Source organism: Zootermopsis nevadensis, unplaced genomic scaffold, assembly GCF_977971745.1.
Source record: "Zootermopsis nevadensis isolate Lab colony 2312 unplaced genomic scaffold, Znev_1.0 Znev_ptg000001l, whole genome shotgun sequence".
NCBI lineage: Eukaryota > Metazoa > Arthropoda > Insecta > Blattodea > Termopsidae > Zootermopsis > Zootermopsis nevadensis.
Window position 1 is genome coordinate 4349218 of NW_028259133.1, and position 26486 is coordinate 4375703.

The 26486-nt window shown below is 36.2% G+C and overlaps 3 protein-coding genes across 14 annotated transcripts in view; 2 read left to right on the top strand and 1 right to left on the bottom strand.

Moving 5' to 3' along the window:
• Pkcdelta (Protein kinase C delta) overlaps positions 1-8164 on the top strand; it is an 88543-nt gene extending 80379 nt beyond the window's left edge. For 3 of the 4 annotated variants that reach the window (XM_087351763.1, XM_087351800.1, XM_087351702.1), the window contains 3 exons: positions 1499-1687; positions 2486-2626; positions 4909-8164. In XM_087351763.1, the coding sequence (XP_087207889.1) occupies positions 1499-1687; positions 2486-2626; positions 4909-5055 (477 nt within the window). In that variant the 3' untranslated portion in view covers positions 5056-8164. The remainder of the gene's footprint in view (positions 1-1498; positions 1688-2485; positions 2627-4908) is intronic. The other variant, XR_015535901.1, reaches the window with a different exon arrangement.
• A 1477-nt stretch (positions 8165-9641) lies between these two features.
• Positions 9642-26486, bottom strand: part of ppk23 (amiloride-sensitive sodium channel pickpocket 23) — a 39864-nt gene continuing 23019 nt past the window's right edge. For all 3 annotated transcript variants that reach the window (XM_087353095.1, XM_087353134.1, XM_087353050.1), the window contains exons 2-11: positions 24750-24947; positions 23988-24188; positions 21824-21983; positions 21081-21220; positions 20573-20696; positions 17364-17640; positions 15961-16014; positions 15307-15400; positions 14763-14848; positions 9642-12972 (exon numbers count right to left, since the gene is read on the bottom strand). In XM_087353095.1, coding sequence (XP_087209221.1) covers positions 12614-12972; positions 14763-14848; positions 15307-15400; positions 15961-16014; positions 17364-17640; positions 20573-20696; positions 21081-21220; positions 21824-21983; positions 23988-24188; positions 24750-24886 — 1632 coding nt within the window. In that variant the 5' untranslated portion in view covers positions 24887-24947 and the 3' untranslated portion in view covers positions 9642-12613. The remainder of the gene's footprint in view (positions 12973-14762; positions 14849-15306; positions 15401-15960; positions 16015-17363; positions 17641-20572; positions 20697-21080; positions 21221-21823; positions 21984-23987; positions 24189-24749; positions 24948-26486) is intronic.
• Grip (Glutamate receptor interacting protein) overlaps positions 24765-26486 on the top strand; it is a 77354-nt gene continuing 75632 nt past the window's right edge. For all 7 annotated transcript variants that reach the window (XM_087351866.1, XM_087351895.1, XM_087351989.1 and 4 more), the window contains exon 1: positions 24765-24829. In XM_087351866.1, coding sequence (XP_087207992.1) covers positions 24794-24829 — 36 coding nt within the window. In that variant the 5' untranslated portion in view covers positions 24765-24793. The remainder of the gene's footprint in view (positions 24830-26486) is intronic.

Consider the following 26486-nt stretch of genomic DNA (forward strand, 5'->3'; position numbering starts at 1 on the left):
CGACCAATCCTAGGATTGATTACAAAAAAGAAGAATATATTAGTTGTTGTATGTCTTGGTATGAAATTCTGATTACACAAGCTCTCACTTTAATTGCCTCTTACTACATGAGTGAGTACTTTGCGGTCTTTTCTCTCCTGACTCTAGCGAAGGACTCGCATTTAAGTTGGCTAAACTGAGCGCCTAATCATTTTGATACAGCAACAGTCTGGTGGGCCTTCTACCACACAGCATTAGAATCAATACTCAGTATGTTTCAGCACAATATCCAACTTTCACTCAGGATAAGCAGATTATTATTATCAAACCAGAATTCACTCCCACCAAGGCCATGTACCTCACGTTGACCAGAGACAATATAGATGCGAAGTCGATAATTACTATGAAGCTGGAGCCTTTCTTCATGAAACACAAAAGTTGATACTCTGAATACTTTCTTAGATTCAAAGACTTGCTTTACTGTAAAAATATTAAACACGTGACTTTCCTGCCTGTAATCTTAGTTACGCATCCAGTAAAATATGTTGTGCCATCTTCTTTATTCAGTTTTCTGAGATTTTAGCAGCTTTTTCTAGCAATTATTTAAATAACCTGATGCCTTTATAATTACTTCAGTAATTATGATTCTGTATGATTATGGATATTCCCCAATCTTCTGATGTGTCCTTCAGGTTTCGTTGTGTGCATCTCTGCGGTTTATGCTTTATGCTCCGTTCATCTCATCCTTCTTGATTTGTTGACCCTAACAGTATTTAGAGAAATATATAAAAATTACAAATCCCTTCATTATGTAAATTTCTTCAGGTTCCTGCCGCCTCCTCCTTTATGGTTTAGACATTCTCTTCAGTACCCTGTTCTGAGATACCTTCCATGTTTGTTCCACCATTACGGTGAGAGACCAAGTTTAACACAGGCCTGTAACTCACTAATTTTCTCCAACATCAGTCATTAATGAGATAATTTGACACTGATTTTGCTTCATTAATCTTTCAATATCAGATTTAATTTCTGTTGCTGCGATTCACATACATTCCTCAGTAAGATGTCTCCTAGTTCTTGATTTGATGTTCTTCGTTAAGCCGTGCAGTTGCTCGCAGCAGCACGAATGGCCAAATACTGACATTGACGAGATAAGTTTTCTGATGTAAGGTAATTCATACAGTCTGTACAAAAACATTGACAGGCTGCGTACAGCCTACAAGTTGAGAACCGTCAGTCTATAGGGACTTAATTTAAATTTCATTTAAGTGCATTTTAATCAGTCGGACTAGTTTCAGCGCCTTGGAACTACATTTAAATGCCCATATCACTACCTGGAAGTGATCAATAAATCATACTTAACTGGTAAGATTCTTTGGTCTTTCACTGCGCTGAGTTTGCCTCATCATTGTTCTACAGACAAATGGTGTCTTATCAGAATATGATACCAAGAAGTTCATTTGGCGAAGTGTTTACTGTCTGTATGATTCATAACATCATGTTTGTTTTACTGAAACAGATTATAAAAGGCCTGAAGTACAATCAGTGTGTGGACTGGTGGTCCTTTGGCATTCTGCTCTATGAAATGTTGATTGGTCAGTCTCCGTTCAGTGGCTGCGATGAAGATGATCTCTTCTGGTCTATTTGTAATGAACAGCCACACTTCCCCAGGTTCCTGTCACGAGAAGCCAATAGCATACTCTCTCTGGTAAGCTGTTTAAAATTCTGTAAACTTTATTGAAGTTTTGCTAACTTGGTCTGTTGTGTTAGACATTGAAGAATATGCTTAAGTACAGTGACAATTAATGTAATAAACTACATTAAATTTATATAGAAACTTGCCATCATGTTATGTTTCCTTATTCAGTAATGTAACTTGCACTACAGTGCATCTATTGTGAAGAAGGGAATATGTTTTCTTATGAAATTTCAGTTTCAATGATGCCAACCATATGAAGTAAAATTTCCCATTTATATTCTCTCACACTTGTCTCTAGTGTAGTTATGTTTCATCATTAAGATGAGAGTGAAAGTAAGTCACAGTTTACTAATTTAGTTTTACATTTTCAGGACTGAAGTGAGTATGTTAAGAATTGAATAATTTATGTAGGGTTAGGAGAAGAACCTGGCCAGTGTTCTGGCCAATCAGAGCCAAGAGATGAGGAGAAAATAGGGAGATGGTCAGGGCCAATAGGAAACAGCCCCATACAGGGAACCAGAGAGGAAGGATGGATCAGGAGAGAGAAAGAGGAAGAATTTACCCTTTAACCTTTGGCATTTATCTCATCTTGGCAAGGTCACACATAGATATGGCATAACATCTAATGGATTTACATGTCCCTGTGCCTAAACGCTATACCATGAAGACCCTAGATGGAGATAAGTGGTCAACTTCATGCTGTGGCCACTTTACCCATGAATGACAAGCCTGCATACTAACTGTGCTGTCCTTCCTCATCTAATTTACTTGTACCATTATCAATATTATGCAATTCTGTCATTGCAGTTGCTGGAAAAAGATTCATCAAAACGACTGGGAACGAGTGAGTGTACGGCAGGAGATGTGGTGGACCAGCCATTTTTCCGGAATATGAACTGGAATGCCCTGGAACGTCGTGAACTTGAGCCGCCGTTCAAACCCAGAGTGGTATGTATGCTATTGACCTGATACAGCAATAAGTGTACCACATCCTCTGAGATATTTTCTTCTTAGGCACAAGAGGTCTTGTACCTCAAGTGCCAGCATATATTTACTCAAATTGCATCCCACATGACCCAAGATCTCTGCATCATTATTGTATTTTAAAAATTAATAATTTTAATATTAATTTTATGAAGTTTGAGCATATCTCATAATTAAACAGCATAATAGATAATAATGATTAATGAGTTTTAATGTAAGATTTGAGGCTTTCACAGTGGTGAGTATGAAGATTTCTGTCTTCTGGGTTTTTGCGCTGTGTAGTCTGGTCGATGTTAACCAACGTTTCAGAGGTCATACTGCCTCCGTCATCAGGGCGATGAGTATGAAGATTTCTGTCTTCTGGGTTGTTGCGCTGTGTAGTCTGGTCGATGTTAACCAACGTTTCAGATGTCATACTGCCTCCGTCATCAGGGCGATGAGTATGAAGATTTCTGTCTTCTGGGTTGTTGCGCTGTGTAGTCTGGTCGATGTTAACCAACGTTTCAGAGATCATACTGCCTCCCTCATCAGAGTATGAAGATTTCTGTCTTCTGGGTTGTTGCGCTGTGTAGTCTGGTCGATGTTAACCAACGTTTCAGAGGTCGTACTGCCTCCGTCATCAGGGCGATGAGTATGAAGATTTCTGTCTTCTGGGTTGTCGCGCTCTGTAGTCTGGTCGATGTTAACCAACGTTTCAGAGATCATACTGCCTCCCTCATCAGAGTATGAAGATTTCTGTCTTCTGGGTTGTTGCGCTGTGTAGTCTGGTCGATGTTAACCAACGTTTCAGAGGTCTTACTGCCTCCGTCATCAGGGCGATGAGTATGAAGATTTCTGTCTTCTGGGTTGTCGCGCTCTGTAGTCTGGTCGATGTTAACCAACGTTTCAGAGATCATACTGCCTCCCTCATCAGAGTATGAAGATTTCTGTCTTCTGGGTTGTTGCGCTGTGTAGTCTGGTCGATGTTAACCAACGTTTCAGATGTCATACTGCCTCCGTCATCAGGGCGATGAGTATGAAGATTTCTGTCTTCTGGGTTGTCGCGCTCTGTAGTCTGGTCGATGTTAACCAACGTTTCAGAGATCATACTGCCTCCCTCATCAGAGTATGAAGATTTCTGTCTTCTGGGTTGTTGCGCTGTGTAGTCTGGTCGATGTTAACCAACGTTTCAGAGGTCGTACTGCCAACGTCATCAGGGCGATGAGTATGAAGATTTCTGTCTTCTGGGTTGTCGCGCTCTGTAGTCTGGTCGATGTTAACCAACGTTTCAGAGGTCATACTGCCTCCCTCATCAGAGTATGAAGATTTCTGTCTTCTGGGTTGTTGCGCTGTGTAGTCTGGTCGATGTTAACCAACGTTTCAGAGGTCATACTGCCTCCGTCATCAGGGCGATGAGTATGAAGATTTCTGTCTTCTGGGTTGTTGCGCTGTGTAATCTGGTCGATGTTAACCAACGTTTCAGAGGTCATACTGCCTCCGTCATCAGATTCATCACCCTGATGACGGAGGCAGTATGACCTCTGAAACGTTGGTTAACATCGACCAGACTACACAGCGCAACAACCCAGAAGACAGAAATTTTCAGTTTTAATGAAGTTTAACAGTAATAAGACTTGTTGAACCCACTGGCAAAATCTAATGTCATGTGTGAAATGGAGTTTGTTAAGTGGGTGGAAATAGATTGTGACCTACATGTTAGTGCAGTCCCAGCAGATGAAGAGCCTACTTGATCTATCACCCCAAGAAGAAGAGTAATCAGAAAAATTGTTATGATGAACCTGAGCCAGTTAGCATATAGCAAACTCTTAAAGTTGTCGCCCTCTGTGGACTAGTGGTTAGCATGCTTGCCGCTGGACCCAAGGTTCACGGGTTCAAACCTGGCCGAGGTCGATGTATTTTTAAGGGTGATATAAATCTGTAGCACAACTTCAAACACTTCTGCATGTCACAGATTTCAAGCCACAAAAACCTATGGAAAAGAACTAGAATTTGTGGACCAGTATAAATTAAGCCATGGATCACCAGCTGTGAAGAGTGATTTTTTGATAGAATTTACTACTCATTTACTTGACAGTACCGTGTTTTCTGGAACACCCGTTTATGTGAAAGATGCCCAGTACAATGACACTGGAAGTGGGAGATGGATCTCCCATCTGCATATAATATATTTTTCTTCAAACTTAGGTTATGTTAGACATCTCTGTGTATCATCCTTTCTCATCACGTTGTTGGTTATTTTCTTGCAGCAACATCCATTGGACGTTCAGTATTTTGACAAGGCATTCACAGCAGAACGAGCCAAACTGACACCGGTAGAAAAAGACATTTTACAATCAATGGATCAAACACAATTCCAAGGTTTCAGCTATACTAATCCAAATGCAACAGATTGAAGTGAAATTTATAATTTAAAGTGACGTGTCATTGTTTTCTTTTTGAGCATCACTGTTGCAGCAGGAGACGCTAAGTGACGCTGCTGCTGCTGTTAAGATGTCTTCACAGAAACTTGTGCATATCTTGAAGGTACATTGTCCTACAAGTTATATTTTGCTGCTCCTACGCAGCAAGAGCATTAAAAAATATGTTTTCTTAGTAAGAGACATACGAAATACTGTAATATATTTCATATAGTTTAAAGAAGATAAAGAAATTTCAACTACTTCGATACTTCAGTGGCTGTATACATAGAAGGCATTTTAGATCAGAAGCGCTGTTCCAGTTTTTAATGTCACTTGGTACTTAGATATTCGGAGAGATAGAACGATACCGCAGGCAACGGTTGCATCTGGTTTGTAGGAACTTTGCCTGTAAGGTTAATAGGGGTGGTAGTAATTATACCTGTGATATAGAGAAGAAGCAGTAATTAATCTACTTCATGGCATAATTTTCTCTTTTATATAGAGGACCTAGGAAATTGACCAGTCAGGAGATTAGATTTTAAATTATTGTTCCCAGACTACAGTGTGGATTTAACACCTCATGTACCGGTATTGTAAACGTAAATGTTTCTCTTTGATTAAAAATTGTTGCTATTCTGAGGTTGCGATGGCATAGCTCTTGTGAGTAGTGACCGACTATAAGCTGAATGGCCATGATTCAATTCCTGGCTAGGGCAGCATTCACACTGGCTCTGGGGCTACTCAGTCTTCTACCATTACATGAATCTGCTCAATAACTTACTTCCTTCTAGTACCGGGACTAAAAATGCATTCTACTTCCACTACCACATACATCTTTATTGTATGGTGCTTAATTGAGCACAGGGACAACTTTTATTTTACTATTATTTTGAGATATGACATACACGTCTAGCCTCAAAGTTCATATGACATAACCACAAATATTTTTATAGTATATACAAACTTACGTAACTAAGTATAAATGCTACAATTGGAGCTAGAAGTGAGAGAGAATAATGAATTCTTGTAATGTATTGTTTTAATATATGTTACAATCATCATCATCATCATGTAATTTGTGGTTTTCACAGCGGTGAGTGAAGATTTCTGTCTTCTGGGTTGTTGCGCTGTGTAGTCTGGTCGATGTTTACCAACTTTTCAGAGGTCATACTGCCTCCGTCATCAGGGTGATGAATATGCCATTATTGGTCCACTCCCACGCCTGCTCCCATTGGCTCGGGGCAGGCTACTCCATTCACAGTCCGGCTCCTATAACCCTAGCCCCACACACCCTATTGGCACATTCATCGCCCTGATGATGGAGGCAGTATGACCTCTGAAACGTTGGTAAACATCGACCAGACTACACAGCGCAACAACCCAGAAGACAGAAATCTTCATCATCATGCTTTACTAGTTCCAGTATTCTGAATATGGTGGTTCTACTAATTTACTAACAATGGAATACCAAACACAGGAAGTTAATAAAAGTCATATGGGACTTGTTACAGGAATCTAAACTTGGTGTAGTGACGTCATTCATGCTGTAAGTATGGAATGATGAACAGGCAAGTTCACAATGGATATATGAATGCATTTTGCATTCACAGTAGAATAAATTAAAACTATTTGGGTTTTATAAACCTATATTAAAGCTCTTTGATATACAGTCAGTATGACGTGGTAAAGCTTGTGGTGAAAAAATATGCACTATGTAGTACTTATATTGTAGTCAAAATAGCTTTTTCAGTAATTTTTACAATATTTAGGCATAATTTCTGGGTGATTAAAAAATTAAATCTGTGGCGTAACAGCTCCAGAAAGCCAAAGCCGACTAACTTGACTGCTGGCCTCACGTTCACATGCCTAAGCAGAGGTGAATGATCATCCAACTAGATATAGGGTGACATGTGGTCAGCACGACGAACCCCCAGCCATTGCTAGTTTTCCTGACCGGATTATGGTACTCATTGTAGCTCCCCAATTTCCTCACGATGCTGGGTTGGCACCGGTCCCATACACTGGTCGAAAGCTCATGAGAAGATTTCTTCTCCCCCAAGACTCGAACCAGCACGCATTCTGTATCGCCGGTCCAAAGCATGATGCCTCAGACCGCGCAGCTACGGCGCGGGACAATTTCTGGGTGATAGTTATCATTAAATTCCCTTAAAAATTAACATCAAGTAATCATTATATCCAGGCAATAAAGAATTAAGGTTTATATCAATTTCCTTTTGTGTTTAATGCCTTAAACTAGCTCTGTGCCAATAGTTCACCCATTATTAACCACAGTACATTAAAAATATTTGCAGTCCAATAATCTTGAACATAAAACTCATAACCAAAAAAGAAAAAAGTAAGGAAGTAAATTCTGATTTTAATATTTTCTTCTAGTTTTTTCACATGTTAAAAGTTAAGGTAAAATTCATTTTCACTTATCTCAGCTCATTGGTAAAACAGTGATGAAAAACCTTTCTTTTAAGATTATAAGAACATAATTTTCTATGTATATGTGTTTTGCATTATGGCGTATATGATGTTACAAAACACTTACTTTTAAAAAGTAAGTGATATTCTAGGATGGAAATACATTTCCAGAACTAACTTGGAGCAGAAAGGTGTTGAGGCAGAATGACACTGGAGTTGATTACAGACAGAATTGAAAGTTGACTGTTCAGTGCTGCTGCTTGGGAAAGGAACCCTTTGTTTTAGTTAAATAATTTCCAGAATTACTAGGAGAATGATATACCTGTGTTCTTATTTCATTGTGAATTTCATTTTTTACGTTTGTGTTCATGTAAGGACAACAAGACTTTAGTATTTCTGTGGCACATTTTGCATTGTGTATAATTAATTTCATATCTTTATATCAGTTCTTAAAGACTATTTAGTTGGGTCTCTTCAACTCAGAAATATATTCTAGACTTTCCTGTGATTGGTGGAAGGCAGACAAAAAGTCATCATGGACTTCTTCCACTTGGCAACATTTTGCAAACCAGTCTCTTCAGAATTCACCGGCAATTTCTGATATATGTAATTTAATGAGATCTAATTATGTTTTATATTCTTTTTTCAAATAAACTGAATATTATAAGATCTTCAACCTGCACAAGAAGCTAAGCAGCTTTCTATTAATAAAAAGCAGAAACGAAATGTGGTCTGAGTTTGGAAACATTACCAAGGCCAATATAATCATCTCAGTGTGAAAACAAAACTTCTGCTAGACCACATTTTCCTCCACTATTCTCAATATCTTTTTATACGTAATACTCCCATCTTTATCATGACCCTCTCTTCATCTTCCCTAATGTATTTTTACTCTGATTGGTACTTTTTTTATCTTTCATTGTGTGTCCAAACTGTTCCAATCTTTATCCTTCGTTAGTAGCAAATTCACGTCAGGAATTTTCCAGCTAACCATATTACATTTTAATTCTTAACTCTTTCTGAAAGCACAGATGCTTTATCATCAGGATATGTGAGTGAATCTCAGGAATAAAGTATATCGCTAAAGCAGTGCAGTTTGGTATATCCACTTAATAACTGTAGTACTTATAATAATACTGTTTTGTGGTCATTTGTAACAAAATGATTTGGTACGGTAATCTAATTATGGCTCACTTTAAACTACCATAATTAAATACTGTATTTATAGTTTCGTGATATGCAATTGAACTAATCTTTCTTTGACAGAACAGAGAAACTAAATATAGATAAATTGTTCAGTAACTGGCTTTTACTTTTACTTCATTCTATACTTAGAATGTCTGGATAAAAAGCAGTCAAAATGTGCTTCATAAGGCTGACTGCTCTGATATTAGACAATACAAATCGGTATTTTGCTTGTTAAAATAGAGGTATTCAGAATTTACTTTCTATGAGCCAATCCTCTTGCTATAGAAAAATCTGATCTGGTCTGGTCTGCAGTTTTTGTACTGCACTTCATGGAATTTTAAACATGTAATAACAAAAGTTTTTAAAATGCTTCTGTAATTCAATGTTTTGCTGAATCTTTGAGAAGTATAAAATTATTTTAAATAGACAAAACATAAAATGATGAAGTAAGAAGAACTGGTGTTGAAGGAACAAAAATAAAGAGACGGTAGGGATTGAAATGCTATAGACATGTAACGTGAACAGAAGAATATGGATGACCAAAAACAATATATGTGGACCCCTACCAGGAAATTTGATAAGAGAAAAATCATGAAATTTTTGAAGGAAGGTATTCTTTGTGCCAAACAATATACAGGACTTGCAGAAGGGGCATTTGAGAAAGGAAATATGGAAAACAGTTATATGAAGCTGACTACTAATGCTGCTGCTGATATTAATTCTTCAAATTAATCAGATGACTCTTGACCTTTTCTTGTTTAACCTTAATTTCCTTGCATCACAGCTTATGTGCAGTACATGTATCATACTAACATACTGCTAAACCAGTAATCATGGAGTTACAGTCTGTCCAGCATTAATATAGTATGGGATTTTAAATTGCCTCATCCTTATTTCTATTTTTTTTCATACAAATTTAAAATCCATTACTCTGTACTTGATTTCATCTTCATGCCTTGTTCATGTTTCAGCATCATTATTTTTATTGATTTAGATTATTTTACATATTTGTAATTACAATTTGTTTTGAGACTTCCCCTTCAGAACATAACATTTTCAACTTATCTGGGCTTTTCTATTAAACCCCTCTTCTGTCTATCGCTAACCCCTAAATATATACATTTGTTCATTTCTTTTATAGCTATATAAGTAGCTTCTTATATACGCATTTGTACACACGCACTCATGGTGCCCTGCAACAGTATGCTTATTGCTTAATTGGGATCATTATGAGTCGAAAAGTTCATATAAACGTGGCTCCATTTCGCAACGGTTTGTTAAGAAAATGCTCCGCATTCACTATGCATTGGCTGTGTTTGCGAAATTAATTCACTGGGCTGCGCATTGGGCGCACGTAGTGAAATCACAGGGCAGTCAGTGCTTGACATCTCAGCGCTACTTGCGTTTCCTACAGGAGAGCTGTCATTGATGTTATAAGACGTTCCTCTGCTAACCACGCAAGATAATGCACTTCCTCATCTTGGCAGGCAGGTGACTGCATTTCTGAATCAACAGTTTCCAGGCCATTGGAATGGCAGAGGTGGTCCGGTTGCTAGGCCAGCGATATCACCGGATCTTTCGCCTTTGGACTAATTTCTCTGCAGTCACATGAAATCTGTGGTGTATGCCGTCAAGTCAAACGGTAGGGCTGAGACGAAGAATTGTGTAATGGATTCCGATGCTAACATCAATTACACGAAGGGCTCAACTGTGCGTCGACAATCAGAGTGGACATTTCGAGTCACGTAAATAATGTGAGTAATTGAAAATGCAATTTAGAGTTTAGTCTAAACTTAATAATAATAATAATAACAACAACAACAATGACAGTGTAACCTAAAATTAAATGGAAATAATGTAAACATTACAAATTCAACAAGATGCTCATTCTCATTTTCTTGAGAAACCGTTGCAGATGCTGACCTTTGTTTATTTGAACTTTCCGACTCAAAATTATCCCAAGAGCACGTAGTTTAGCTATGGACAACCTGTTGCAGGACATTCTGTTTCATTTGTAAAGAACAGATTACTATTGCACCAGGTAGCAGTAAAATGTAGTACAGAACGGATCCAAAATGGACTCAGTGATCTAAAACGTTACACATTATTCATTATTCAATAATATACTCTTAAAAAAGGTAATCAAAAGGTAAAGGGAAGAAAACACTTGGTGCTATGAAACAGTTCTATGTGAGGCAACACTAATAAAAGTATTGCATTTTCCTCATTCCAACTTGCCATGCTGTCCTACCTACACAAAGGAATGCTGTAGCTCTTATAATATAAAAATGTGTGCTGTCCTTAAAATAGTTATGACTGAGAATAAAAATTTATTAAAAATGAAATATCTGCGAGCAATTTTTTAAATTATAAAATTCCGTTCCCAGAGGAATACATAAATTCATGTAGCACAAGCTGCAGATCTTCCCATTTACGATATGTTGCTTAACCATTGTTGTCAACAATGCAGTGAAGTGGAGTATAGCAATACATTATTTTTATCACAGCCACACAATTTGTCTATTGTAAAAAGAGGAGGGACTGAAAGCCATTCTACTTATTTTGTGTGTAATGTGTACTGTGGACTCACATAACTTGATGTTGCAGGAAATTACAGCCAACATACATGTGTGTATGCCAACACGTCTCTCATTCTCCCACTTTCTGACTTTGTCCGAGACTAAAGTAGTGAATGCGTCCTACTACCGTGATTTACTAAAAGAGAAACTTGAGCCTACCACGATAATCAAGAGGCATGTGTAATTGTCCAAAGGGGTTATTATCCCCCATGATAATGCCTGTCTGCATTCTGCAAAGGCAATAAATGATCTTGATTAACTGGGGTTGGAGGTTCTGTCTTACTCTCCTTACAGTCCAGATTTGCCCATGCATGATTTTTACTTGTTTGGACAGCTTAAGGAGAGCCCAGCAGTTGAACATCAACAGTGAGGTCATGGAATCGAAAGTGGTCAGAGTGGTGCATTAGTTTTCACAGCTTAGGCAGTCTCTGCCCCATCCTTATCCAATAACAAAGTCATAAAGTTGCTAGTATATACATAGTTGCCACATTGTACTCAACGGAAATTATTATTGTTTTACTGTGCATTTTAAAATTACTATTCTCATTGTTACGCAGTATAATTTCTTTCCCCGCTTCAGACAACTTTGTTTCACATGTTAACCCCTCAGTGCCACAAGACATTTCTTATTCTGTCATGCCTGCAGAGGTATTTAAACATTGAAGCTTGAAAATGCAACATTTCATTTAAACTACAATAAATGTGGAAGAAATAAGTTTTATTTTTAATTTGGTTCAGAGAAGTATACAGAATCAGAATATCATGCTGCACAACATATATTTTATTTGTGGTCACGTGGGTCTTCCGTGTGGATTGAGAATGGAATGGGTTTTACAAGGAATGGATAATTTCAATTTAATGAGAGATGTGCTGGCTACTATTACTTTTTGATAAGTCTGCAGCATATACCTTATGGCATTACATCATTTAACAAAAATGTCCAAGTTATAGCCATTTTTTTTCCGTCATTGAGTGACATTCTTTAGTTGATTTACCATTTTTCAGTTATGTTTTATATTGGCCATTGGCTGTAGTCTGTGAACATGACAACTAATCACCTGAAAACAGGTGTTAAGCCATCTCATGAAATGTTGTGTTTTTTTAATGTATTAAACAGTAAAACATGATTGCTGTTTATGAGTGCATGAATGTGTTTAGACTTATTGCTAGTTTTCTTGCTTCATAATAAACAGATTTTAAAATCCACAAAATTCCAATCATCTGTGATAGGAATCGGGAATCTGTAATTCTTGTAATTGCAGGTTGTTGATTGATTATTGAATTTCCCTGACTTGGAAGTAAGGTACTTCATTGTTGTATAACCGTATAGACTCCTACATGTCAAACTCGGTGGAGGATTATAATAAAAATTCAAACTTTGCATATACTGGCCTAATAACATTTCGACCATGTACATTGTTATCTCTGTGGCTGAGTGTTGATATTGCAGGAAGAGTTTTGTGTCTTGGTTGAATCCTAGTGATAGCTGCAGGAAAGTCTTTGTTTTCAGAATTTGTCTTCTTCCTCATAAAAGTAGGCGTTAATCGTAAATCTAGCGGAGGTTTCTCAGCTTTTTCATATTCTTCCTGGAGTTTCTGAAGACCTTCCTGATCACGATATACCATGCAGATCGCTCGCAGTGTGAAGTAATAAATAATTTCCACTCCACTTAAGAGACTGAACCCCAAGAACAGCCCCGCAATGCCACCAAAAGATACTGGATTAAGAAAGAAAAAAACATTTGTTTTATTATACATTAAAGCTATACTTCTGAGGAAAAATATTCAGGAACTAATGATTTTTTTTATCTCATTATGTCCATTAATCCCAATATAAACTAACCATGGTGTTGCAAGTTTTGGCTGGTCATTGTCTAGTATTACAAAAAATTTATTAACAACTTAAAAATTACAAGTTTTGGTCTTGTCTTTAATTGTTATAACTAATATCGTATAAAGTGTTTGTTCTAGTTAGGTAGATTAAAATAATTGAGTTATATACGTTGACTACTACTATCTGGGAGTCCCAGATAATAAACCCCAGAGCGAACACCAACCATTCATAAGGCAGATATCACAAAGACATGATAACCAATGTCAATACACACATCGGACATTGCAGTTTACAATATATATATACGATCATCCCTCAGGTGGTGACTCTTCGGAAAACACGTATTATGAAATGGATACACACATTGTCTCACAGAGTGCCAATAAATGTGCATACCCAAATCTTTTAACAAGAAAACATCTTAACACTATGCTATTTTTGCTGTTACCTAGATGTGGAAAGATAGAAAGCATTCAATATATATTCCAAAAATAAAACCACGTAATACAATGAAGGCACATATTCAGTGCATTCATGCTAATAAGGTGGGGATGCAAAGTTTAAGTAATAAGTAAAACAAATAAATTTTCAAGGATTTAAAACATTTGTTATATGTATGTTTTATATTTACTGTATTTTAATGCTTTTTTCATACCTACTTAGCCAGCTCACAATTATTTAAACCTACTTAACTACAATGAACAATTTTTGTTATATCAGTGTAAACAATTAACTGCAAGACCACAATTTGTAGTTTTAATTTTTAGTTTGGAATTTTTAACTTAATTTTAATTTTGAAAATGATCCTGTTGCCCAGAATTTATTTCTACAATGTTAATAGTATAAATATACTGTGTGTGACAGAATCTTTGTTCCGTAATAACTCACAATAGGTTGCAAAAAATGTGTATTAAACAAATCATTGCTAGGTCAGTACAGCTGCTTTTATATTTTTTACATTTTTTTTTAAGAATGCTAACGTGAGACAACGGTGAATGTATTCTTAATTTGGCAAGTTGGACTTGGGATAAAGTTTCAAGCCATCTACATATGTGCGTGTGTGTGTGCACGTGCGTGCGTAGATAAATTATTGGGTTATGGTGATTCTTTGACCAAATTGCAATGAATATTGCTGATGTCTAATAAATGAAGTATGGTAGTCTGTAACCTAGTAAAATGACTAGGAAAGGCTTTGACAACATTTAACAGTATTTATAACTTTCTGACAGTTTAAATCATTCCTATAGATGGCATATTCATGCACATGGACACCTTTTGTTGGATGACAGATCGGTGGTATTCAACCTTTTTTTGTTCGTGTACCCCCAGATATAATTTCTCTTCAACTTCGTACCCCCAAAGTTGTTGGTGTATAATACATAGTATATAATCTACATATAAAATAAATTAAATAAATTACATTACTGATTATTCAGTGTTTATCATAAAAAATATATTGTTTTTAAATTTCACGTACCCCTAAGATGTCTTCGCGTACCCTTGGGGGTATGCGTACGCCAGGTTGAATATCACTGACAGATAATTCAATCAATTACTTTTACAGCTGTGAATAAAATCAATAATAAAAGTTGTCTTATACAGGACATGTTTTAGTGTGAATTACATGAATACTAAGCAATACATGAAATGTACAACGCATCATGAAACACTTACCGAGAAGATCAACCCAACCAAAGAGGACTTCTCTCTTGTAGCGTACCATGGGCCAAGACACAAATGCAACTTCTAGATTGTTAATCCTGTTTGCAACAAATACCATGGTATCAAGGTTCTTTAGGCATAAAACAAGACTTACCAGAAAACACACTCACACTTTAACAAAATGGGCTAGTTAAAATTCATGTATAAACAATTACAGGAGAGAAAATAAGTATAAAATATTAATTGAAAAGCCATTGCTGTTCCAAGTAAGTTTGAATGTCATAATATACAGAACACTAGCAAATGTTTGAAAATGTTGCTAAGGTCAAATGCTTGAGAACTGTAGTAGCAAATCAAATTTGTGTTATGTCAACACTGGGAGCATACTAAATCTGGGTTAGGTTCACTGTTATTCAGTCAAGAATCTTGTGTCTTTTGTGTACAAACATGAAGATTTAAAGGTACAAAATGATAATTCTGTTAACAATGATGTCAAAATGATTGTAAATTAATTATGATAAAAGCTCGACAGAATTAGTATTAGTCGACTACTTACATATCTTGATTTTCATTCCCAGCTAATTTTTCCACTTCATATACAGTGTTGCTGCATCCTAGTTCACAGGAACACCTCACAGAACGAAGATTCTCTGAAATATTGCACAGTAATTTATTGAAATAGTTGCAATGGCTATAATATTTATAAGTTATGATCATTTGTAGTCCTCATTAACATTATTATCATGCTATAAATTAAAATATATAACCTGCAATACATGATGTAACTTATAAATTTTTTAACAGAACTGAATATGTGTTGCCTTGACTAAGCTACACGTAGATATCAAAATTAAAAAATGTTAAAAAGTTATACTTGTTTTAATTTTACAGTAAACTGTAATAATGGCTGCCAGATTAAATCAGATAGTTACTTGATTTGACCCTTCCAGTTTGTGGCTGCAGAAAATTGTCAGGGAATATGTAAATGCAACTGCATAATTATTTTAAGCAAAGAATAACATCAGTCCTCAGAACAATGAGAACTTAATCAGATGTTTGAATACATGCACATTTGTGTAAACAATAAAGGTCAGTGAGTGGAAAAATATTGATTTAAATTTCATATTAATATCCCATATTAGAATCAAGGAAGATGATGCTAGAATACTTGCTTGGAAAGTAGAACGTTAACTACAAATTATATTCTTACCTTCATATTTTCCTAGACATTGTAGTCCCTGGAGGTCACAGGACTTGAAGCCAACTGAGATAATTCAAAATAAACAATTATGAGAATAAATGTGTTCTTTTGTGGAAAAAGTGACAATGCTGACATCCATAACTAAACTCTTTACTGAATCCATTTAAAGTACTTTGTTTCTCCAGTTATTAATGCTCATTACTGTCAGAGTAATATTTTAAGAGTGTCATGAAACAGAAGCTGAACTCAATAAACATTCTTACGTGAATGTTCCAATAAAATTAACTGACCCATCCACATTTAAGAACAAAACACATTTCATCTGGGTTAGTGACAACTCATGAAAAATTCTACCAAGTATTTGTGAGACCATTTTTAAAGAACACAGCGACATCTTTTTAAGTATGATGGTCCTTCTTTGTCCCAAAAGACGCACTGTAATGGAGGGTAACTGGGTAAAACATAAAATGTTACAGTTACTAGACTTAGAGCAGGGTAAATAGCATAAAGGAGTGTTTCTTAAAGTTTCTGGATTTTCGGTATGGGAAATATAACAAAGGAATGCATTATATGTGTAGGAGGTAACATATTGAAATGCCTTATTATGACATTTCCCCCATTCCATCTTCCCCTCTTTCTACCTGTTCGATTCTCATTCCCCTCCCTTTGGTCTCTTCCCTGGTGCATTTGTCTGCTTGCTCCTGGCATGCTCAGTTACTTCTTTCTTTCTTTCAGACACATATTCCATGTGTGCATTTTTGGTGGTTGACAATTTGTGCTACTTGGTAAGTTACTCTGCTCAGCCTACGCTACTTCGGTATGTGACTCCTGTTCTGCTTGTTTGGTGGTCCATTTGGCCTAGTTTAATGGAGGCCACTGTTTTGTGATTCCTCCAAAGTTTTATATTTGCTAGAGATTTTTTTTGGGGGTGGGCTTTTCATATATTATGATTCAAATATTGTAATATAGGCTGTTATTTACATTTAATATTCTGTTTTACATTGAACCTTGTTTATGTACAGTTGTTTGCATTCAGTCGGAGATACGCGAATTTCAGATTTCATTATTTTGTGTGCTGAGACAGAAATTGTAAATATAGTTGAGGGTAATCCTGTGGTATGTCATAATTGTTGTTGTTATCATCATCATAATTATCATCATTGTTACCCTTAATGATTTATTTTCTACTTGGTCAACATATCGGAGGTAACCCAGTTCACTTATCCATTTGATCCCGCCTTTCTGTGCCCTTCACTAGACTGTTATTCAAATGAGGATAGGGAATACAGTGAATAACTGCTTTGTGCACATTCATGTGTGTATTCCATCTGAAATATCCTATCTACACTAGTCATTATCATTTCTAGGAATATGCAAGTATCTTGATAAGAATATTAAGCGAAGTAGAATACCTATTGTCCGGTAGAAGAATGGAACACATTTACAGAGGTCCCTCATAGCTTTCATATGACATTGGATCATGCAAGAATGATATGTGTAGGTGTCACTGGTTAACAGCTTTATTTCGTCTTCAAAAACACATTTTCTCTGTTTAATGGAGAGTTGCCGGGCACCTTCTGTTGTGTAAGTTTGTTTTGAACTAAAGGCCATCCTCTGAATCTTGTGGGCCCAAAGATGTTGCGGATTAACGTCAATTACAGGAAAATCTTCTGTGCTGTGAAGATAAACCTGTATTACAGAAAGAAACATAATTACAAAACAGATATCAGCATTAAGTCTTTGTTACAAACATTAGCCATGAATCTCAAAAAGACATGAAATATTGTGCACATATTGATGTTTTTGGGTTTTTTTTTCAGTACCTAATCCTTCAATTCTGTCACTAATTGTTAATACAGAAGCACTTCATTGCATTGTTAAGTAACAAGTGTCAGTTTAGACAGACAAACCAACATTTTCATTTCATAGATCCTGATCACTATTAGGAGGTGGAACAAATCCAAGTTAAATAAATATGTACTTACAACATATAACTTAGGAACCCGTCAAACTACAACTACTAAATTCAGTGTACATAAAAATAGCTTAGAATCAGTTCAATATATAATACATTTAAGATAAACTGTGTAAGCATTATGAAACATTGAACTTGCAAAATGATTATCTTGTATATCTGTAGTTATATCAATGTTTTTATGCTCAAACTGTTTCTCATTTACTTCTGCCAGTGATATACACAATAAAATGCATGGTAAAGCTCAAAAATTTGGAAGAAAAACCTCATTACAGGCATTATCAACATGTCGGTAGACATTATTAGTGGCTCTTCACAAACTCTTATGAAAGTTATGAAGGGTTATAAAATTCTGGAGACTGAATGAAGTTCACTAAATATCACAGTTTTGTTGGTAATTGTTCATTCTAAAGAACTGCAGAATACAAGTCATCAGTCACTAAGGCTACTCCTTAGCGTGGTAATGCAAATTTGCTTTAAAGAATTCTGACAGTGTTAGGGAATAAAAAGTGAGTTGGAATGGGCTCCAATGGCACAGTGAACATATCGCATTTTATAAAGTCAGTCCAGCTAATGTACAATTATTAATGACATTCACAGATATGTGACCTCAAGATACTATAAAATAATAAAAGTTAAAACGGTGCATACCTAAGCACAACACAATGTAAAGGTCCCAAACATAACCTAAAACATCACACTGTTAACCTAACCTAACTTAACCTAACCCAACCACACCTAACCCAATCTAACTTAACCTAACCTAACATCACCTAACCCAACCTAAGGTAATCTATCCCAACACAAATTAGTCAGTGAGTATATATTCTGACCTTCACATGCCCTTGACATCTATGACCTCTAAATGATGTGTGCAATGTCACTCAGACTCTTACAGTTCTGTGTATGCGTGAGAAAATAGTACATCAAATCTTGAAGAGTATGACGCCATTATTCTCAAACAGTTAGCTTGAACTTGTCGTGGTCTTGACATGACCTTGACCTATCCGTGACGTCATTTTGACATTAGTATGGTCAACCAGGTATTTATGGCTTGGCATAAATAAGAGTGAAAATATATGACCTTGAGAAATTTAAAGACCTGTATCTGGCAAACTATTGGGTCGATTTTGTCGTGACGTCCATATTACCTTGACCTGTACATGCCCTCATTTTGATATGAGTATGGCCAAAAATATATGACCTTGATAATTTTAAATACCTCTATCTGGCAAGCTATTGGGCCGATTTTGTCGCGATTTCCATATGACCTTGGCCTATAGGTGACCTCGTTTTGACAGTATGGTCAACCAGGTATTAACGGTTTGGCAGAAACAAGCGTGAAATTGTATGACCTTGAGAAATTTAAATACATGTATCTGGCAAACTATTGGGCCGATTTTGTCGTGACTTCTCTATGATCTTGACTTGTACGTGACCTCATTTTGACATGAGTATGGCCAACCAGGTATTAACGGTTTGGCAGAGATATGCGTGAAAATATATGACCTTTAGAAAATTAAATACCTTTATCTGGCAAACTATTTGTCCGATTTGGTCGTAACTTCCATATGACCTTGACCTATACGTGACCTCATTTTGACATGAGTATGCTCAACCAGGTATTAACGATTTGGCAGAATTAAGCGTGAAAATATATGACCTTGAACTTTAAATACATGTATCTGGGAAACTATTGGGCTATTGCCGTGACCTTGGCCTAACAGTGACCTCAACGTAACATGAGAATAACCGCTCTGATAACTACAGTTAGGAAGATGTGTCGGCGACAAGAAATGGACAAATTAAAATTTCGAAATTTGGTAAACTCACGGACCGATATTGTCGTGACCTTGACATGACACTGACCTATCTGTGTCCTCAAACTGACATGAGTATGGGCACTGAGATACCTACTGATCGAGAGATGTGTGTTTCAAATAATGACCTTGAGAAATTTAAAAGCTTCTATTCTGAAAACCCAAAGACTGGTATTGTCGTGACTATGAAATGACGCTGACATGTGAGTGACCTCTAACCGTCATGAATATGGTCACTCACACACCTGCAGTTCGGCAGATATATGCGACTGAAAAAGTTACCTTCGAATGAAATTGAAAATTTTAATGTCCTGTATTCGGAAGTCCCCGTGACTTATATTGTTGCGACTACGACATAAGCTTGATATGTCTGCGACCTCAAATATACGTATGTCCACGAAGATTCATAAGGTTCGGCGGAATTAAGATTGAGAAATATTTGATTTAAGTTACATTTGAATTTTTAAATGTCTTCATTCAGCTATTCCTAGGGTTGATATATTCGTGAACGTTAAATGCACATAGACAGGCAGTATGGGTGATAACATAATGAGGGGACAATGTGAACAAGGCAATGGATAATGAAAATTAAGATGAAGTATTGTGAACTAGACTTCGTCTACTCCTCTTATATGGCGCGACAGCCCGAAGTCGAGTCCTGGCCTTATGAACTAGACTGCAGTGGTATAATATTCGTACCAGATATCATAACAATCAGTTTATCTGTTCCTGAGTTCTGAAACTGTAGATCTTAAGGTCACCAATATATTGCAGTATGACCTCTTCAGATGAAAGACACAAGTTTCTGTAAAATATGCTGACTTACCCTCACAGGTTTAATTGTGTCATTTTTCCCATCTCCATTTTCTATTACCATAGTCAGACTCCATTTGCTATCTGTCTCATGGATTTGTTCTAATTTAAATTCAACTCCTGATGAATCTTTACTCCTGAAATACGAAAAATTAAAAGTTTTTAAAGACATCATATTGTACGTAATTTTACACATACTACAGCATCCGTTAAAAATTAATTGTGATTATTTTAATAATAATGAAAAATCTTATATGCAGTGGCGGCTCGTGAGTCTGAGCAGTGCTCGACGATGTTTTAATTATTTGTAAGTCCGGAAGAGGGCGGCCATGATTTTTTACATCACGTTTTTCACTGGTTTCGTGTCTACTAACATGCCCTTTGCTGGTACTTTACTGATATGATTCTAAATGTTATTTATATGGGGAACTCGAAGCCCGGAAAGATTGAATTTCCTCCAAATCTTGCTAACAGAGTTACACTTCAAGATATTCTGTAAATGATCATGGTAATGGGCTTACGTTGTTCCTGCAGTATGCATAGAGTTGAATGTCAGGCAGTACCCGACCTCTGTCAGTAGTGGCTTTAACACATCACAGCAGTTAATATCGGATCCCTTGAAGGTGCATGTGTGGATGAAATTTTCACATTTAATTACCCCCTGCAATGAAAGTTATGCACTTTACTCTTAGTGGTTACGTATTTGAACTGTCAAAGGCTTATTATGGTACTAATGTATTAATGTATCTGTCATAAATATATTTACAATATATTAAATGTCAATATATTGTTTTAAGAAAGTGAATTTGTATGTACCGTGTTTGTTGGCAGTCAGCTACAAACAGTAAATGTCTACGTTTGAGTATGGAAAGCTTCGTGCTGCTTAATTTAACACAAATTGTATTGAGATTAGTTTCTGTTTAAAAAATAATTATTATATTGTTGACACTAAAAATGGACAGGTTTGTTACAGGAATACATGGCAGTGAAACATTCGAAAATAATCTTAATATTAATTTTCGAATTTTGGTAAAAATGGAGTAGTGTAGGACAGCATGATGCAAGTTGCTTTTATGTTGTTGGTATCACTGTAATAAAGTACGAAAAATGGGACCGAGAAGTTTCTGTTAGTATGGTTGAATGTAAATACAAATTATGATTCGTTTATTTAATATTCTATTGTCATCCAAATAAGAACTTCTATTTTTTGTATCTATATTTCGTGTTTATCATTATTTGTATTAGTATCGTGCATTTCAATTACCATTTCTAGGATTTTATTATAATCTACTGTTGGTAAATTTGTACCCTTTTCATCTTGAAATATCAGGAACTGTTTGAGGTTATTATAAGAGATGTTTGCAATATTTGTAAAGAATTTATTATAAATGGCCTTCCTTTCATCAAGAGCGTCTGGCCAATTCCTGCAGAACAAACAGAAACAACATTAATATAATAAATTATTAATATAACAACAACAGTGGTTATAATTTATAACACAGGGTGAACACAAAAAATCTTTACACTTTCAAAATGAAACAGAAAACAAATTTAATGTAATTAGAACTTCTCACCCACACCAGTCTATAGAATAATTCTCAAAGTTTTGTTTAAAATTACTCAGATTATTACCCCGCAACAGAGAAGTTGATATATTCTGCAGATAGCAAAGAAGGAATCTGTAACATCTGTGTAATGTGGATTTTGCACACAATTTCGCACGGAGTCGCCCAGCCAAATGTCCATTTACACCTGGTACAAGAAATTTTAATCACAACTGCCATAGTTTCCTTCACTAGGTACAGTCTGTACAAAGTTGGGATGAGTTGGATTATTGTCTAAGCATCTGTTGCTTGAGTTGCGGAGCACATATTGAGTCTCTGTGAGGTTTCTACGAAACTTTGAGAGTTTTTCTATCAACTGGTATAAATGTGAAATTCTAATTGCACTGCATTATTTTTAACGTTGAATAACGTTTATAAAATCACGGTAAACTCGACGGAAACTGTAAGATGTAACTTCTTCAAACGCCAATAACTCGAGACCTATGTAAGATAGAGAATATATACCTATATGTAAATTAAAGAGTAAATAAAGGGCTTTTTCTACATGATATTTATTTTATTCTATAAATTGTTGAAATAATTACCCAAAACATGTAATAACTATACCCTCGTTCTTTAACTTCAACCGCTTGCCACGTCTAAAGCGTAAGAGTTAGATCGGACATATTGCGAGTGAAATACGTAAATAAACACGAGCTTTTCAAATTTGCAAACAGATTTTAGCTAACTCTTACAGAATAGGAGTTTTGGACATTTATTTGGTAACAAAGAACGGTTCTAGAGAGAGTGTGTTGAGTACATGACGCAACACACAGACAAGCTGTCGGCGGATGAAGTCACGTATAGATAAGATGTATAGGTATACATTAATGTGTAAATAAAATTTTATTTCTGTATTACGGTGGTCTAGCGGTTAGAACGCTGGCCTTGTAATCCTGGGGGTCTCGGGTTCGATTCCCGGCGGTGCCCGAATTTATAACTTGTGTTGGGCAAGGCCGTGGTCTAGGCAACACGGAGTTTTCCTCCGGGGGCTTCCCCGGTTTCTCCGTGGCATCCCAACAATTACTCCATTCACACACAGAAGAAGGCAATGGCAAACCACTTCTGGATCATCTGCCAAGATGAATTATTCTCTCTAGCGGTTAGAACGCTGGCCTTGTAATCCTGGGGTCTCGGGTTCGATTCCCGGCGGTGCCCGAATTTATAACTTGTGTTGGGCAAGGCCATGGTCTAGGCATCCCAACAATTACTCCATTCACACACAGAAGAAGGCAATGGCAAACCACTTCTGGATCATCTGCCAAGAACGTATATGAACAGGTTCCAGTCCGAAAAGGATGGAAGGATCCTGTTCATATGGACCTGTCGTCACACAGAACACTAAATAATAATAATCATTTTGAAAGTGTGAAATTCTTTCGTGCTTACTCTGTAAATTATAATATATAATTTTATAAGTCTCCTGTGAATGCATGTTTGGACATACATGCTTATTCTCTTTTGAAAGAGTCTGATTTATGGGGCCTCCTGACTTTCGGAGTTCCAAACACCATTTCCATTAATTCTAAGAAGTTTTAATGATTGTGTTGTGTTTAATATTGTTTTTCTGGACTAAATCCTTCATTTAATATACTAAAATGAAGCTACAATGTTTCAGAGCCTGTCTCTGCTCCTGTCTTCAGGAGATAAAACTTACTCTGTATATTAAACAATGGATTTGATCCAGATAAACGACAATTTTGACTGAAAAACAAGTGGGTTTATTGGTACCCTCACATACGTGATTCTAATATAATATTCTCTTTACTGATGAAATATGTAAAATTGAATTTGTGTTTCACTCTGCTGTAAATATGTACTTACTCTTCAATATATTCCGTAATTCTCGTGTTGTTGACAGGATCAGTGGGACACAATGAGACAGTGGGAAATGGTACTTCCCAATTGTGAAAGTCTGTATCAAGACCTGTGATGGTTGGATTTGTCTGAAATTTCTCCCATAATGAAACTATGATAATCAGTGTTACCACTCCACCAACTGATATGAAGCAGAACCACATGAATCTGAAAATCGACGGTACAGCTAACTGACCAGTGTTTACAGACATAAATGGGCAGTTGGTCACATGAACAAATTAATTTTCAAAATGAAGCCGCTATTTTTCAGAAGATGGCTTGTCATCCTGTCTTCAGATACAAATCCCTGTTCTGTTGCATCCGATAAAAGGATCTGTTCCAGAGGCTGAGAAGAGCCCCTTCTATCAGCTTTGAAGATGGCTGTCTTCTGGGTTGTTGTGCTGTGTAGTCTTGTAGATGTTTACCAACGTTTCAGAGGTCATACTGCCTCCGTCATTGAATTTGATGGAGGCAGCAAGGACCTCTAAAAGTCGGTAAACTTTTCTACCAAGCTACACGGCGCGACAACCCAGAAGACAGCCATCTTCACACTCACAGCCGACATAACCTCAAATCCTACATATACCGGCTTTGTTTTTAGAACGTTGAATAGTGGCTTATGTCCAAAGGAATAGGAACACTATTAAATAAGTCAATTTTCTTTCTACTCTTTATACATTTATGTATTACCCAGTTGCATGCTTTTAAATTTTTAAAGTCGTGACTTACTTTTCACAGAATGGTCTGCCAGCCTCGTTAATATATCGCACGCCATGCAGTGTGCTGTTGTCAAAGTATTCCTGCGTCTGGTAAGTCCAGCTGGTCTTCAGCAGCTCATATGTCTTTTTCCTTTTCGTGGCTTTCATTTTTATAGTAATTATAAGTACAATATATCCTCTTGAGTGCTGTTGTATTAATATGCTCTGCCTATTTTTAAAAAGAGATTGTTCTTATGTCATTGTTACTGCAATTTGTATAGGAATAATAGTTAAGTTACAAGTCCTTGTCTGCTTTTTGATTCGAAAGAGCAGCATTAGTCAGTAACTCAATAAAATGCTTCTACCTTGCAAGTTTGTATAATTGCATTGGTGGTAATACTGATGTTAGTAATTTTAAACGTTTAAGTGAAGTGATTTTGTACAGTTTTGATAGTGGATATTATTATGACAAAATACAAGGACAGTTACTGGATAAGAAAAAAGCAGTGTTCAGTAAAAGTGTCTGAAATAAATTCTTGGATTTTTGTTCATCACTTTTTACACGCACTGTTCATTTGAACATGTTTCAAACCAGTGTTGCCATCATTAAATTTAATACCCTGCTTCTTCGTCATTGCACTAAGGGTCTCCTCCTAGATGTCCAGAAACAATTATAAACGTATATTAAAATTATTATAACCAATCATTCAACATAATAAACCAAGATTCTTCACTACAATCTAAAATAAAGTTGCACAACAGACCATTTAAGTAATTATTTTCGAAGTATAACACAAAATTATGTGGGGCCTCTGGTAGTAAAGTCAGCGACCTTACATGGCTTGGATAAATGTGCAGTATTATCCCTGTATTCGCCAGGACAGATTGAGGAAAATCACAAAATAGAAGCTTTGGATAAGGACACTCGGTCGCGTGTTTGAGTTTTGAACACTGGATTTCTCGAATACGATGACGGATTGATAATAATTTCTCGTTACGTTTGCAGATTTTATGGGTGATTATATTAGCGAATTATAATTGTCAGTATTCTGGATCAAGGGATTCAATCTGCTCGTTTACCCATCTTGAAGGTTGGTTTCGGTAGCGTGTAATGTTTGTCAAACTGTGGGTCGTGGAGCTGCCTCACGTGTGTCTCAAGGTTAAAGAAAATTTTTATAATACGGTCGGAAGATCAAAAACCATTCCCTATTAAACTAAAACACTCCGTGTTTGCGTGTTATAAATTAATAATTATGATTTCAAACCACGACATTTGTTGTAGGTTTGATTCGAAAGGGGAAATGTATCAAACCACAAGGGAGCTATTTGCTCCTAATCAACCTAACCTAACCTAACCTAACCCCACTTGGGTTTTCAGTGTCTTTGTCACAAGACACAAATTTCCTACAGATTATTTACAAAAAAATTAACTGTTTTGGAATAAATTACATTAGTAAAATAAACCGTATAATTTATAAATATAAAGCAGAAGGCTTACATTTGAAATTATAATGTATTCACGTGTTAGATAAGTTGATAATTTGATACATATTAATCAGTACAAAGACTATAAATTGTGTTGTGTAAACGACGTCTCCAAGATTCGCCCCACTAAACAGCAGACATCAACACTAAATCACGATCTTTAGGGTAATATTTTAATTTGATAAATGAATAAGATAGTATAATTGCGTCATATTGTGAATCAAATATTAAATTAATTATTCAGTTATGTCCGTATGTGAAAATAATATGGATATGAGCATCA